Source organism: Geosmithia morbida, assembly GCF_012550715.1.
Source record: "Geosmithia morbida isolate 1262 chromosome Unknown scaffold_17, whole genome shotgun sequence".
Classification (NCBI taxonomy): domain Eukaryota; kingdom Fungi; phylum Ascomycota; class Sordariomycetes; order Hypocreales; family Bionectriaceae; genus Geosmithia; species Geosmithia morbida.
Window position 1 is genome coordinate 23,774 of NW_023336204.1, and position 14,847 is coordinate 38,620.

Here is a 14,847-nt window from a genome sequence, read left to right on the forward strand (position 1 = left end):
CTTCTCTCCTATGCCACAGGCCATTTATATGCTTTAACATATTTGCCTCGCGAGTCCTGTGGCGACGGGCAACCTCGCGAAATTTCAAACACTCGCCATGCTGACTTCGTCAGACGTCCCATATAGGACGAAAAAGGAAAAGAAGACTTCTAGGGCCTTTCCATACATGAGATAAAAAACAAAAACAAGAAAAATGCTAGTGATAGTGGCCCCATCAGCGTGCGCGTTCATGTCGTACGGTGCTGCATAGCCCTCTACCTTTGGCTTTTCGCGTCTCACGATACCCTTGTCCCCCAGACGCCACGCCCCCCAGTGACTCCAAGCCATTCACCATATTCGCCACTTTGGAGATGAGGCGCCCAGGCCAAGTTGGCAACCTCATAGTCGGAAGCCCAGCTTGCTACTGGGCTGCGCCCACCCTCCGGCTGAGGCGCACCGTTGATAGATGACGACGAGTTGGCGTTCATGAGATCCCACAGGAGTACCTGACAATCATCACCACCGGTAGCTAGGAGGCCCCTCCGGAGTGGCGACCAATCTAGACAGTTGACATTGCCCGTGTGACCACGCAGCTCAAGCAGAGCTTGACCAGGCTGGCGTGCATCCAAGATACGGATCGCACCGGAATCCTGAGCAAACGTCGCCAAGAGATGCGTATCATGTGGAGATGTGGCTAGGCGTAGCAGGGGTGGTGGGCTGCCGGCACTCGAGTGCTGGGAGCCAGAAGGGCTTACACGTGCTGTTGTGTCTAGATGAACTATCAGTTAGTAATTAAAGTTGAAAGGAAGGAGCAATCATTACAAATTACTGCAAACACTAACCCTTGTCATCCTTGCCCGTCGGCTCGTATATAATGGTCGAGTGCTCTAAGCTCCTCAAGTCAAACATGCGGACACTACCATCCTGGCCGCAGCTCACAAATACGTCAACTGTATTAGCACAGAAACGTACGTCGTACACCTCCTTATCGTGCGCAATAAGCTGCGTCTTAGCCGTCAGGGAGGGAATGTCCCAGATGGTGCAAGTAGTGTCGATGCTCGAGGTAATGATGAGAGCGGGGTTCATGGTGTTCCAGTCCAGCGACGTCAGAGGTGCCGTATGATCGGGAGTCTTGGAGTTGGATAGGAGAGCTAACGGTGTTAGCTTAGCTCCGGGTCCCTCAATTCCACGCCTGGTGATGGTGCTGCCCGGAGTGGGTGTAGCATCGGATGGTAAAGACCACAGCCTAAGGTGGTCGCCAGATGTGGCCAACAGGTCTGTTGACTGCTTCTGCGAGGATGGCGGCTCCCAAAGGAGCCGCGTGACGGGATAGGAGTGGGTAGCCTCGGCAACCTTGGAGAACTCGAGCGTGTACTTGGAAGAACCAGGGGTATAGACATCCTGTGGGGTCGTTGTGGCGTGGCTGTCAAGGATTTGGATCTGTATGATTTAATGGTTAACTGACATGGCAAGGTGGAATAAAGAGGGGGCTGGGGGACATGTGCCGCATCAAACACGAAATGGAAGGGAACTGACAAAGTTGTGGCCATCCTCGAGATAGCTGCCGACGGCAACCTTGCCGGCGCCATTAGCCTGTGGCCGCCATTTGCACCAGTCAAAGGCATAGATGGGCCAGGGAGCCATGTAGTTGCTGGTGCCGGGCTGTGTGTTGGAGAGGTCGATGCTCATGGTGCCGGGACCGCTTTCCGACCTGTTGGAGTCTGCGCGGGGCCTGATGTCAGCCAGACCCAGAGGTGTGTTTGAGAAGTGCCTCTGGGAACCGGGCTGAGAGTACTTGGGTATGTCGCTAGGGGACATGAACTGCGAGGCCGACGAGGAGCTGCCGCCAGGGGTTGTGGGATGGTAGGCATTGTAGCCGCCGGAGGCATCATAGCCGCTAGAGGGGCTGGAGCGCGAGTAGGCGTGCGACATGGTGAAGGATGACCTGGACGAGCTCTGCGGCCGTTGATGGGGATGCTGCAGCTGTTGGGGAGGTAGCTGGGAAGGGGACTGTACCAGATCCTGAGATGACGATAAAGAGCTCTGGACGGTGGAAATCGCCGGCGCGGTGGATGCAGACACAGCTGGGGGCCTCACAACCAGACCACCGGGCTGCAGGACGCCGGGGACTGAGGCGTATGACTGCTGCTGTTGCTGGTGGGGCTGAGGTTGGGGTTGACCCGAAACAATGGCAGTCGTCGGGTAGTCAAGCTTGATTTGGGGCGTATATTCGTGAAAGGAGATGTGCTGGCGCTGCGGGCTCAGGCCAGCCATGTGCAGCTCGTCGTGGAAGTGTCTTGAGGCCCGGGCAGCGAGAGCTGGAGCGGAGGAGACAGAGGCAGAGGCGTGGACATGGGCGCCTTGGTGTCGCGGGGAAGAGAAGTGCTGTGATTGGTCCATGGCTTCGGCTTGGACGTCCCAATGTGGGTGGGCGCTCGTGTTCGCCTTGTGGTCGCTGTGAGGCTCAGGGCCTGATTCCTTTAACGGATTCAGTTTGGCCGAGATGAGGACGAGTGCGTCTTTGTCTAGCATCAAGGATGCACACAGCCGTGATATGTGGTTAGTAGATGGCAGTTCCCGTTGTGGCGCGGACCAGAGCTGCTGTTTCTACTGCCCATGTAAAAGGCATTCCCTCCCTCTCCGCTTTGTGTGTGTAAGGTTCTCCTTCTTTTCGTGACTCTGCGTCTGTTGTTCCCACAGAAAACGTCGACGACGATGCGATGATTACGGGAAGATCTGGGTGCGTTAACAAAGGAAACATTGCGTGGTATTCATAGAATGGAGAGTAGTACTCGTGTTCCGTACTAATAACAGCGCAGTAGTGCCAGACAAACACAGGCGGCTGGCAGTGGCCTACGGCATGTCGTGGAAGGTACCAGGGAGGGAGGCACCAAGGAGGGAGGCACCCGCTTGAGGCGGGCTTTCGAAGGGATCAGCAGGAGCAAGTAGCAAAACGCTCCCAGTCGCGCCTACCAGGTTTCATTGAGAATATAGACTTTATTCACACGCACGTATGTGGCACTCGCAACCAGTCCACGCGATCAGGAACCACCCATTATCCAACTATCAACTCGTTATCACACCATAGTCACCACACACAACCATCACCAGTCATCCAGCCATCCTTGCACCATGAGCCATGATCTTGAATCCCCCATGAATGCACCCACATGCCCCGAATTAATTCCTACTTCATAATATGTATTATTTATAGTAGCCAGTGGTAGATCAAATATGCTGTCCCAAGCAACCAAGTAATAGCCCAGGTGACCCTAGAGATATTACCAGCCATTGGCCCCGTTACACACCCACCAGCCCCCTAACCTTTGTAATCACGTGGCTGATCGTCCATGAGTTATATGGAATACGTGACGCTGCCACGGGGGCAGCTTTCTGATTCCTCCAAATTCAGGTCACGTGCATATGATCCGCCTCACCTTGAGAGGGAAAATGTACTCTAACTTCTATCTCACAAGTACTCTTTATCTTGAGAACATGCCATTAGTTGTTCTTGCAATACACCTCCTAATTCTTGCATTTTCCGGATTACCGATTAAAAAAATACCGCACCAATAAGCGGCATACGACACGGTCTTCCGTGCCTGGCGCGTAGTTTGTGTAAATACGTCTAAGAGATAGAGCTTAATGTTTCCCGCACTTCGTCTAACTCGATTTACCTATACGTCTACTGTACGTTACGGCCCGTCATGCGACCCTCACGTGTAGCCCACATTTTCTTACTTATCATTAGTAATAGACACTTATACACGATATTATTAATAGCGCGATCGCCTAACTGCTTTAGCGATCACACCTAACGATTACCTTAATCGCTTAGCGATTACTATAATCACCTATGAGATTACCTCGCTCTTACAATAATCGCCCAGTATATAGTTAACTCAATTCTCTAGCTAGAACACTCCTTCTACCCTAGCTATTAATATAATAGTTAACGCTTCTATTAAACTAGTTCCTAATACTAGCACCTACGACTATAACTACACTATTTCTTAGAACGACATCCTAACGGCCTCGCTAACATAAAACCGACACTTCTCTGACTACCCTATAGCATAGAGTCGTACTAACCGTCACATTATTAATAACCTAGTTAACACTTCTATTAAAACCCTAGTTCCTTTTAATAGTAGTACCTATGGCTATAGCTACCTTATTGCTTGGTTTAATATCCTAAATATCTCGCTAATATAAAACGACATTATCTCTGTCCACCTATAGCTTAGAGTTGAACCCTAACGTCATAACTAGGCCAGATAGAGCAAATAGGTAGCCTTATATAAATATATTTTATATTAAGGCGGAAAAGAAAGAAGTAATTTAGAGATATCTAATAGTAAGCGTATAGTTATATATAGGTGTCGCTAGTGATAGTGATTATGCCGTTATAGTAGTAGTATAGACACTTAGTCGCTACTATATATCGTCGGGGTGGCGGCGGCACTACGCTGTCCTTAGGGAAATACCTATAACATATTATTATTATAGAAAATATACACTTAGTTTACGTAAGCGGGACTCGACTTTAAAATAGTTAAGTCTATCGCTCTAAATATAATAAATTAAGAACTTAATATTATATAATACCTTACCTACCTTTTAATATATATAAGCGTATTAGTAGTATATTCTTATATACGCTATTAACGTATTAATATCTAAATAGTTAAATCCCTAGTTAAAATAGTTAATCCCCTAAAATATATAAACGCATTCTTAAGAGAGGTCTTATATATATTAGATCACGCTCTTTAGCTACGAGATCTAATATTGTCCTTAATAAATCTAATAACTAAGGATATCTCTGCTTTTTTTAGGTCAACCCTAAAGACTAGGAAAAAGTATAACAATTATTATTATCATTGTTATGTTATTTGCGTTTCCCATGATAGTAATAGCCTATTGAGGTGTTCTAAAAAGGGGGGGTGTTCTTAAAGTGGGTGCGTTGACTTGATACCTATAAAACTGACTAGTAGTAATGTTAGTCATCAAATGGACATACAAAGTTAGCAAATACTGCTAACTGCATCGACCGATATTTAACCGTTACGACAAGGACAAAGCTCCCAATAATATTATTTGGCTGTCCTTCCTTTGTTCCATATACTTACCATAAGACGGACACGTCCATCGCCTCTGTGTTCCCATCAAATCGCGTTTTTAGCTCATACAAATACACGTCCAGTAACCATACACGTGTCTTGCTACTCCAGCAGCGCGTGAACCCACTGTCGTCATGGCGTCAAACGATCCCTCGCGATTTGACGACTCCGAGGACGAGGAGGACTTCAACCCTGCACCGGCCGACATGTCCGACGAGGAGCGCGGTGGCGATGATGGCGAGGAGGAGAAGAGAGGCGAGAAGAGGGCCAGAAGCCCTGATGGCGATGATGATGATGACGATGACGACGCTCCCAGGTCCAAATCGCGCCCCGCCGACGATGATGAAGAGGAGGATGATGAAGAAGAGGGCGACGGCGAAGACGATGAGGATGATGAGGATGACGAGGAAGATGAAGATGTCCAACAGGTATGTGTCCAGAAAACATCGCTCCTCTCCACCTGTGTGATGAAATGGACGTGCCCGTACGGGCGTTATAAGGGGACGAAAAGGACTTGCGACTAACACAGTACTCTCTTGCTCTATTAGAATCATCGCCGTAAACGACGCAGAAACAGGCGCAACGCTTTCATCGATATCGAAGCCGAGGTCGACGATGAGGACGAAGGCGAGGATGACGAAAAGGAAGGTGAAGAGATAGAAGACTTCATCGACAACGCTCACCCCGATGACGTTGGCGAGAGTGCCGCCCTGGATGACGACCGAAGACATCGTGAGCTTGATCGCCGCAGGGAGATGGAGTCGAGCATGGATGCCGAGAAACAGGCTGAGATCCTGCGCCAGCGCTACGGAAATCGCCGCTCCGCCAAGGGCTTTGGCGATTCGGCTGTTGTCCCCAAGCGCCTATTGCTGCCTAGCGTTGATGACCCTAGTATCTGGGCCGTCAGGTGCAAGGAGGGAAAGGAGCGCGAGGTTGTCTTCTCTATAATGAAGCGAATTGAGGAGAGTGCTGGCACCAAGGAGGAGGTTGCCATAACTGCTGCCTTTGAGCGCGGCGGTGCTCAGTCCGTCATGAAGGGTCTTATCTACGTCGAGGCCCAGCGCTCGACCGATGTCATCAAGGCACTGGACAACATGCTCAACGTATACCCTCGTTCCAAGATGGTTCTGGTTGACATCAAGGATATGCCCGAGCTTCTCCGCGTCGTCAAGACGCCTACTCTGGAGCCTGGAGCCTGGGTTCGTCTCCGCCGCCCTCCCAAGCACAACGGTGACGTTGCCCAGGTTATCGATGTGACTGAGAATGGTCTCGAGGCCAGAGTCAGGTTCATTCCTCGTCTAGACTACGGCATGCGCGATGAGTCCCTTGGAGCTGCCGGCAAGAGAAAGCCCGGTGTGCCCGGCCCGCGCCCGCCACAGAGGCTGTTCAACGAAACCGAGGCCCGCAGACGCCACCCTCGCTTCATCCAGGGAAATCCCACAACTAACACGTGGACGTACATGGGTGACGAGTTCGAGAACGGATTCCAGGTCAAGGACATCAAGATCCAACAGCTCACAGTGACCGATGTTAACCCATCGCTCGAAGAGGTTACGCGGTTTGCTTCTGGTGCCGAGGACGGCACCGAGAACCTCGACCTCAAGGCGTTGGCGGCCAGTCTCAAGGACAGTGGCAAGCTCACGACCTACCTGGCAGGCGATGCTATTGAGGTGTACTCGGGCGAGCAAAAGGGCGTTGTTGGAAAGGCCATCAACGTCCAGGGCGATATTGTCACTATGTCGGTCACCGAGGGTGACCTGGTTGGACAGACCATCGAGGTACCTACCAAGGGCCTTCGCAAGCGATTCAGCGTCGGAGACCATGTCAAGGTGATTGGTGGCAGCAAGTTCCGCAACGAGGTTGGTACCGTGGTCAAGATCTCCGAGGATCGTGTCACGCTCCTGACGGACCAAACCAACACCGAGGTGACCGTCTTCAGCAAGGACCTGCGTGAGGCGAGCGACATGGGTGGCCAGGGCTCTCTAGGTCAATACGAGCTCCATGACCTAGTCCAGCTCGACCCGACGACGGTGGGTTGCGTCGTTAAAGTGGACCGCGAGTCACTTGTGGTCCTAGACCAGCACGGCGACACGCGCCAGCTGATGCCGTCACAAATCTCCAACAAGCTTCCCAAGAGGAAGTTGGCTGTGGCCGCCGACCGCAGTGGGTCCGAGATCCGTATCGACGACGTGGTTAAGGAGGCAACAGGCCTCCAGCGTCAGGGTAAAATCATTCACATCCACCGATCGTACGTCTTCCTACACACCAACGACACAACGGAGAATTCCGGTGTCTTTATTACCAAGGCTAGTGTCGTCAACACAGTGGCGGCCAAGGGCGGGCGTGTCAATGCGGCCTCATCTGGACCGGACCTCGACTCGATGAACCCAGCGCTCAAAATTCATAAGAACGGCGCCGAAAACAAGCCGGTACAGCCACCTAAGAGCTTCGGCAAGGACCGTGCCATCGACCAAACTGTCATCATCAAGAAGGGTGCCTACAAAGGCCTGTTGGGTATTGTCAAAGATACAACCGACACACACGCCCGTGTCGAGCTTCACACAAAGAGCAAGACAATTACCGTCGCCAAGGATTTCCTCAACTACAAGGACAAGAAGACTGGTGCAACTATTGAGTTAAACGGCAGGCGTGGCCCTGGCGGCCCTCCCCGCGGTAGTGCTTCCGGAGACCGCGTGCCCAGTTGGCAGTCTGGGTCCCGAACGCCCATGGGCTCTGGAGGATCGGACCGCGTGCCGGCTTGGGGTTCCCGAAGTGAGTTTCCCCTCTTATCCCTTGTCAACTTCACGCATGTATACAATGCTAAATGTCGTTTCCTTTTTTTAGCACCTGCCGCTTCGAGCGGTCGCACTCCCGCCTGGAAGCAAGACTACTCGGGCTCGAGGACACCGGCGTGGGCTGACGGCTCGCGTACCGTCAACCCTTACGACGGTAGCCGCACTGCCTACGGCTCTGGGTCTCGTACCCCGGCGTGGCAATCCGGCGCCAGGACCCCGGCTGCGGGTGATACATTCGGCGCGGGATCGCGTACGCCTGCCTACTCCAGTGGCGACAACTGGGCTTCAGGATCCAAAACGCCTGCCTGGGGCGCTTCTTCAGCTCCGACGCCCGGTGCCGGTGCTGGTGATGGATGGGGTTACACTCCCGGAGCCACAACAAGTGCCTTTGATGCTCCCACGCCTGGCGCTGGACTTGGTCCCCCTAATGGTGCCATGAATGCACCCACGCCCGGCGCCTTTGCCGCGCCCACACCCGGTGTGTCGGCGCCTACACCGGCAGGAGGCTGGCAGGGAGGATGGGGTGCCGATGTGGCGCCTACGCCGGGGGCTAGTGCCCCTACGCCCGGCGCCAGCGCTTACTACGGTGCTCCTACACCGGGAGCCTTTGGGACAGCCGAGACGCCGGCGGGCAGTGGACCCAGCTACACAGATGATGACTGAGGCTCAAGTGAAGGAGCCTTTGGTTTATGGGGGCAGAGTCTGCAGCAGTGGGTGGGCGTTTTTGTAGTTTTAGTTTCATTTTCTCTCGCATTTAAGGCAGCACTTATCCAAATAGTGCAATAATGTACAACAGCAAAATAGTAAGGCTAGGGCAGAGAAAAAAAGCAGTATTATAGATTGCCGGACTCTTTGTTTGTGGCGTTCTCTTTTTGTATATTACTGCACCTATAAACGTTGCGATCATAATATGCCCAAATGCCTATATTAGTGAAAAATGTTGACCGCCCTGGCAGAACGTCAATTCCAACGTCATCGGGTAGCCAAGCTTAGACTTAGCATCTTCCTCTTTCAAATACACAGGGACGGTGACATCTACAATGACCCCGACGCACGCCCTACGGCGGCTGCTGGCTGGCTCGCAGTGGTCAACAAGAGTACCAAGGTTCTACTCATCGTCATCGGCTGATAAATTACGAGCGACAGCCATATCCAAAGCGCGACGCGCGACGGCCGCAGCCGCCACCGACCCTGACGACGATGTCCCCATGTCACAGCGCGTGCCTTTCCGAAAACCATCAACTGGCGGACTGGGTGTTCCAGGCAAGATCCCTTCAGAAACGAAATCTTTAACGAGAAATAGACGATTGGATGGCGCCTGCAACGAACAGCAGCCTTCTATCTCTAACGCAGAGGTGGGAGATGCGAATGGCGCGACAAAGGGTAGACAAGCACATTTCGGCCCTATTCGTCGCATAGATCAGGAAGCTGCTAGGGTGAAGAAGGAGGATGATGCAAAGGCTTACAAGGAGCGGTATCAGAACGCAGCGAAACGATGGACGTCTAGTATCATTGCTATGCCCATTTTGCTCGTGACGAGTTGGTATTTGTTCGACCGACGTGAGTTTGACTTTCTTTCCCCCTTCTTCTACGTTTATTTTTCCTGAGACTGACTGTCTAGAACAGTTGTATTGGGAAACGAGCCAAAGACGCTACAACGAGACGAAGACTGAGGTGCTCGAAACAACAACCAATTTTCCAATACGTCTATAGTGCTAGTAGTACATATAAGAAGCTTTGAGGGAACCCAGGAGGAAAATATACAATAGTACGTGTATTATGACCATTGCGGCCTGTCACATCTCTGTAAGGAGTCCTGGGAAAGGGTGGATAGGGTTGTTGCGTGTATATCACTACACCTGTATATGTACACAGTTCTTTAACGGGTTTGTCGCAAATGGCACCGATTCAATCAGACGTCAACACATTACATACTAACCATAATATGTTTGTACGAGCTGGTCCATGGCCACATACGTGGTACAAAGTGTTGATGCCTACGCAAGAGAACGCTCGAGTGATGTGCAGGGTATTTTACTCTGAGGGCAGCGCGTCTCCACGGAATACAGTCAGACGAGGTGATGCGACAAGTAGGAGAGAGTGCTACGTAGTCGGTTAGTCCGTTATACCTGCCTCCCCCCCACCTTGAATCCCCCTCCTTCCTTACTTGTCCGGCTGGTTCTTCTTACTCCCCTCCTCCTTCTCCCCGATTTCCTTCGCTTTTCCTCAGTCACTATTTCCATATTCATAGTCATTTACTCCCTTCTTGGAGCCAGTGGTGCGTGAGGGAAATCTGCATTGAGAACCTAGCTTTTGCTAAGTTACAACTGCTACAAGGTCCAATTACGTCGTTTGCTCCGATCAGCAAACACCCCGCGCATGATGGCTGCTACTGACACGTATCCCCGCCCCGATTTCCAGCGCTCCACCCTCCACTGGCAATCGCTCAATGGACCATGGGACTTTATCTTCGACGACGACGACATTGGCTTGGCTTCAAGGTGGCAGCACAAAGGCCTCCCCAATGAGGTCAAGGTATCGGCCGAGGCCACCAGAGCCGCCGAGGAGGACGCGCAGCAGAACAGTATCACTCAGAAGATTGCCTCGGGCACCCAGGAGCTCATTCAAAATAATGTTCTGTCCACGACAGAAAGCGGTCAGGCGGTCCACGTTAAGCGCCAGATCAAGGTGCCCTTTGTCTTCCAGGCTCCTGCCTCGGGCATCAACGACCGCGGCGTCCACGAGGTGCTCTGGTACGAGCGCTCCATCTCCGACCTCCGCACTCCCGAGGAGAAGGAAGCGGGAAACCGAATCGTCCTGAGATTCGGGGCCGTCGACTACTTGGCCATTGTCTGGGTGAACGGACAGCACGTCGGTGGACACCGCGGAGGTCATGTACCTTTTGAAATTGATGTCACCGATGCTATCGACGCCGTCAACGACGCCAAGGAGCACCGCCTCACGGTCCGCGTCTATGACTCGGCCTACGACCTGACGCAGCCCCGCGGAAAGCAGTATTGGGGAGCCAAGCCCGAAAGTATCTTCTACACACCATCAGGTGGCATCTGGCAGAACGTCTGGCTCGAGTCAGTCCCCACCGCTCGCATTGCAGACAGCAGCCACGGCACCGTCATCCGCTCCAACGACATCTACTCGGGTATCCTGTATAGTACCGTTGCCATCACTGGACGCCGCGCTGGCCAGAAGCTGAGTGTCGAGATTGAAGCCAGCTTCTCGGGCGTCCGTGTCGCTAAAACGGACAAGATCAACCTCACCCGCGAAAGCGACAGCGCCTCCCTCGACCTCCAGCTTCGCCTGTCCGAGGAGAAGCGAAGCAGCCTCCCTGCTTCGCTGTTGCGCAATGCTCCCCTTGGCGACGAGTGGGCTTGGCGTGATGGCTTGGCGCTCTGGTCTCCCGAGCACCCCCAGCTCTACGACTTGACGATCCGCCTCATTGACGTGAGCTCGGGCAAGGCCATCGATGAGGTCAAGACGACAACGGGAATGCGCTCCATAAATTGGACAAAGGGTGACGGCAACTGGCACCTCAATGACCGCCCCTACTTTCAGGCTCTCTGCCTCGACCAGGGCTACTGGAAGGACACTTTCATGACTCCTCCCAACGCCAATTCCCTCCGCCTAGATGTTGAGCTGGGTAAGAAGATGGGCTTCAACGGCTGCCGCAAGCACCAAAAGGTTGAAGATCCCCTCTTCTACTACTGGGCCGACAAGCTGGGCTACCTCGTGTGGGGCGAGATGGCCAATGCCTACCAGTTTAGCCGTGAGTACGTCGAGCGCTTCAACCAGGAGTGGGAGGAGGCTGTCAAGCTTGTCATAAATCGTCCCTGCATCGTCACCTGGACCCCTGTGAACGAGAGCTGGGCCTACACTTCTCTCAAGGATAATGTTGAGCAACGCAACCACATTCGTCAGCTCTACTACCAGACCAAGTAGGCTCTCCTGTCCCCCCGTACATTTCTTTGTTTAGTATGACTCTGTGAAGATTTATATCGGGGCTAAATTGCACTCTTACTGAACACAGGGTTCTCGATCCTACGAGGAGCATCAACGACAATTGCGGCTGGGAACACGTCATCCCGGACCTCACCACGTTCCACGATTACACGGACGGTCCCGAGCTCGCGAAGACATGCGCCGACCGCAATGCTATTCTTGGCCTCAAGGCTGGTCGTGACATGTTTGTGCCCGCTCTTACTGGCAAAGACCCTGGCGCCAAACACATTGAGGGTGCTCCTATAATGAACACCGAGTGCGGTGGTGTCAACATTGCTACTGGCAGCAGTGATGGACATAACTGGGGCTATACGACGGCGTCGGACCCTGAGGATCTCCTCAAGCGTCTTTCCAAGATTGTCAAGGGTATTACGGCAGGCGGCTACTGCTGCAGCTTCGTTTATACTCAACTGTAAGATTTGAAATCCACTGACTCCTCCTCTCTATGCTCGATTACAAACCTGACTTATGAATTTCTTTCAGTACCGATATTGAGCAAGAGACCAACGGACTCTATACGTTTGATCGCAAGGAGAAGCTGGACTCATCGCGGGTCAAGGCCTTGTTCGACGAGGCGGCCCAGATTTACTACGACCGTGTCAAATAAGCCATGGATATTCTCGGGTATCTTCTCTTGGCTCGTATAGACGCCGATTTGAATGAAAATCTTGCCTGAATGATGAAAAGGAGAAATCATGCACATAATACTTCTTTGATTCTTCTCCTCTCAATAAGAGGGTTACGCACATATATATATTGAGGCATTACTGACCAAACAACAAGACACAGACATAGGTCAATAAGAATAGAAACGGCAAAACCTCATCCCCCACACGTCTATGATTTCCGCCCCCAGGACTTTCAGATCTTTGCCTGAACCTGCTTGTCTTCACCAGTTCCTCCACTCCAGCTTACGGCCTTTCGCTGTGTAACAGTCCCGCTCTTGCTGATCAACCTACGCCGTCCGGCCGTCGTCAGGGGTGCATCATCATCGTACTCACGGATGTAGTAGCCCAGATCAGCCGTGGGGTCAAGCTCAGTTTGGCTGTATCCATTTCCCATGAAGCAAAATCTGTTTCCGGAGTAGGCAAAGTCGAAGTCTTCGAAGCGCACGTCACGCATCATCTCGAGGTAGTGAAGAGTCGATCCAGGCCACAGCGCCAGGACCGGGCCTCCAGGTCGGGCTTTGTACCACGAACGACACTCATCGGCCCAGACGGTCCCCGCCATAAATTTGTCCTTGTACTGAACGAATTCTTTAACGGCGTCATGCTTGGGCGCAAAGGTCTGGATATTGGTCGTTTGGTACCGGTCAATCAGCTTACACATCCAGTCGGCCTGGGCTTCAATGGCACACAACACGGGGCCATTTCCAATCGGGCAGTTAGGGCCCAGGAAGATGAAATAGTTGGGGAAGCCTGAGGCGGCAACGCCCATGTACGACTCCGGGTCGTTCTCGGTCCACTTGTCTTGTAGATTCTCGCCTGATGGGTTGATAATGGGGAAACGCGGCTTAAAAGTGGTATCAAAGCCTGTCGCACAGATAAGAACGTCGACAGGGTACTCTTCACCATTGTTGCAGAGGGGACCGCGCTCGGTGACGGAGTTGATCTCGCCGTAGACAACCTCAACATTAGGCTTAGTCAGAGACTCGAGGTAGTTTACACCCGGTGTCAATCTTCGGCATCCGACACTCCAGTCGGGGATGAGCTTATCCTCAAGATAGGCGTTACCGAGTTTCGCCTTCATCTGCTGCATCATATACTTGTGCGTATCCTGGTTAAATTTGTTGTTGCGCAGGAAGATGCCAAATTGGCCATTGAGGCCCGTTTCGACGGTTTTGCGATACTCAGTGAGGGCGCCGGACTTTTTAGCAAACCTTTCAAGCTCCTCATCGCTAAAGTTATGCTGCTCCATTCCCTGGACAGGAGAGACCCATGTCGGCTCGCGGATGAAGGTAGTCACCTTTTGGCACTTGTCTCGAATGGCGGGGAGAACTTGGATTCCCGACGACCTGTAAAGCGCCTCTCGCGTCAGTCATCATGTACTGGCTTATAGGAGAGGCAATCCAACTTAGACACTTACCCGTTTCCAATAAGGCCGACATGCTTGCCCTCCAGTGAGATGGAGTCGTCCCAGTTGGCCGTGTGTAGAAGTTTACCTTTGTAGTTTTTGAGGCCAGGGATGGCAGGCCACTTCCAGTTGTTGAGGATGCCGCTGGCGTTGACGAGAATGTCGCAGTGATCGGTGATGATCACGTCGTTGGCATCATTTCGGACCTTGACGTCCCAGCCGCCCTTGGAGTTGTTCCAGTATGCGCCAATCATCTCATGTTCAGTCTTGATGTATTGCTTCAGTCCATACTTGTTCGCGAAGCCGTCGAAATATTCGAATATTTCCTTGGACGGAGGATACACAGCCGACCAGTCGAGTTTGGGTTCGAAGCTCCAGGTATAATTGTGCGATGGCACGTCGCAAGCGCAACTAGAACAATCGCATTTTTATCAGTCTTCTCATATCTTTCCTTCTCTCTTTCAATATCTTGCCCTCTATTCCAACAACAAAGTGACATACCCAGGATACTTGTTCTCGTACCACGTTCCCGCCACCTCGGGGTTCTTCTCATAGAGTACCAGGCTGAAGTTGCCAAAATGCTTCTGCAACTTGTACGCCATAAGAAGCCCCGAGGCTCCGGCACCGACACATATGATGCGAACATGCCTTTCAGAGTGGATCGGTCCTCCTAGGCGGCGAAGCGTGTCGTACGATCCGGGACTATTCGTCTCAGAAACAAGAAAATCTACCATTGTCTTCAATCAAATATCGGGAATCTGCAAAAAAGGTAGGTTGAGATATTAGAACGGCAGTGAGGCATATAATAGTGTATATATTGTATCTACGTATGAGGTGACGTTCTGCGTATCGTCGTCCCGGGC

At 52.2% G+C, this 14,847-nt stretch overlaps 5 protein-coding genes across 5 annotated transcripts; 3 read left to right on the forward strand and 2 right to left on the reverse strand.

Moving 5' to 3' along the window:
• Nucleotides 1-275: 275 nt before the first annotated feature.
• On the reverse strand, nucleotides 276-2,511 carry GMORB2_3238 (DDB1- and CUL4-associated factor 7; the record flags this gene model as incomplete). The annotated part of the gene is made up of 3 exons (XM_035465214.1): nucleotides 276-757; nucleotides 822-1,419; nucleotides 1,516-2,511. 3 exons carry the CDS (start codon nucleotides 2,509-2,511, stop codon nucleotides 276-278), a joined length of 2,076 nt encoding a protein of 691 aa, XP_035318763.1.
• Nucleotides 2,512-5,236: 2,725 nt separating this feature from the next.
• GMORB2_3239 (transcription elongation factor SPT5) lies at nucleotides 5,237-8,560 on the forward strand (the record flags this gene model as incomplete). The annotated part of the gene is made up of 3 exons (XM_035465215.1): nucleotides 5,237-5,310; nucleotides 5,680-7,874; nucleotides 7,947-8,560. The coding sequence occupies 3 exons, from the start codon at nucleotides 5,237-5,239 to the stop codon at nucleotides 8,558-8,560; spliced, it is 2,883 nt and encodes a 960-aa protein (XP_035318764.1).
• A 274-nt stretch (nucleotides 8,561-8,834) lies between these two features.
• Nucleotides 8,835-9,610, forward strand: GMORB2_3240 (uncharacterized protein; the record flags this gene model as incomplete). Its single annotated transcript, XM_035465216.1, has 3 exons — nucleotides 8,835-8,994; nucleotides 9,044-9,457; nucleotides 9,519-9,610. The coding sequence occupies 3 exons, from the start codon at nucleotides 8,835-8,837 to the stop codon at nucleotides 9,608-9,610; spliced, it is 666 nt and encodes a 221-aa protein (XP_035318765.1).
• Nucleotides 9,611-10,279: 669 nt separating this feature from the next.
• On the forward strand, nucleotides 10,280-12,518 carry GMORB2_3241 (Beta-galactosidase/beta-glucuronidase; the record flags this gene model as incomplete). Its single annotated transcript, XM_035465217.1, has 3 exons — nucleotides 10,280-11,847; nucleotides 11,940-12,323; nucleotides 12,395-12,518. The coding sequence occupies 3 exons, from the start codon at nucleotides 10,280-10,282 to the stop codon at nucleotides 12,516-12,518; spliced, it is 2,076 nt and encodes a 691-aa protein (XP_035318766.1).
• Nucleotides 12,519-12,772: 254 nt separating this feature from the next.
• Nucleotides 12,773-14,718, reverse strand: GMORB2_3242 (putative flavoprotein CzcO associated with the cation diffusion facilitator CzcD; the record flags this gene model as incomplete). The annotated part of the gene is made up of 3 exons (XM_035465218.1): nucleotides 12,773-13,925; nucleotides 13,997-14,395; nucleotides 14,486-14,718. The coding sequence occupies 3 exons, from the start codon at nucleotides 14,716-14,718 to the stop codon at nucleotides 12,773-12,775; spliced, it is 1,785 nt and encodes a 594-aa protein (XP_035318767.1).
• Nucleotides 14,719-14,847: the final 129 nt, after the last annotated feature.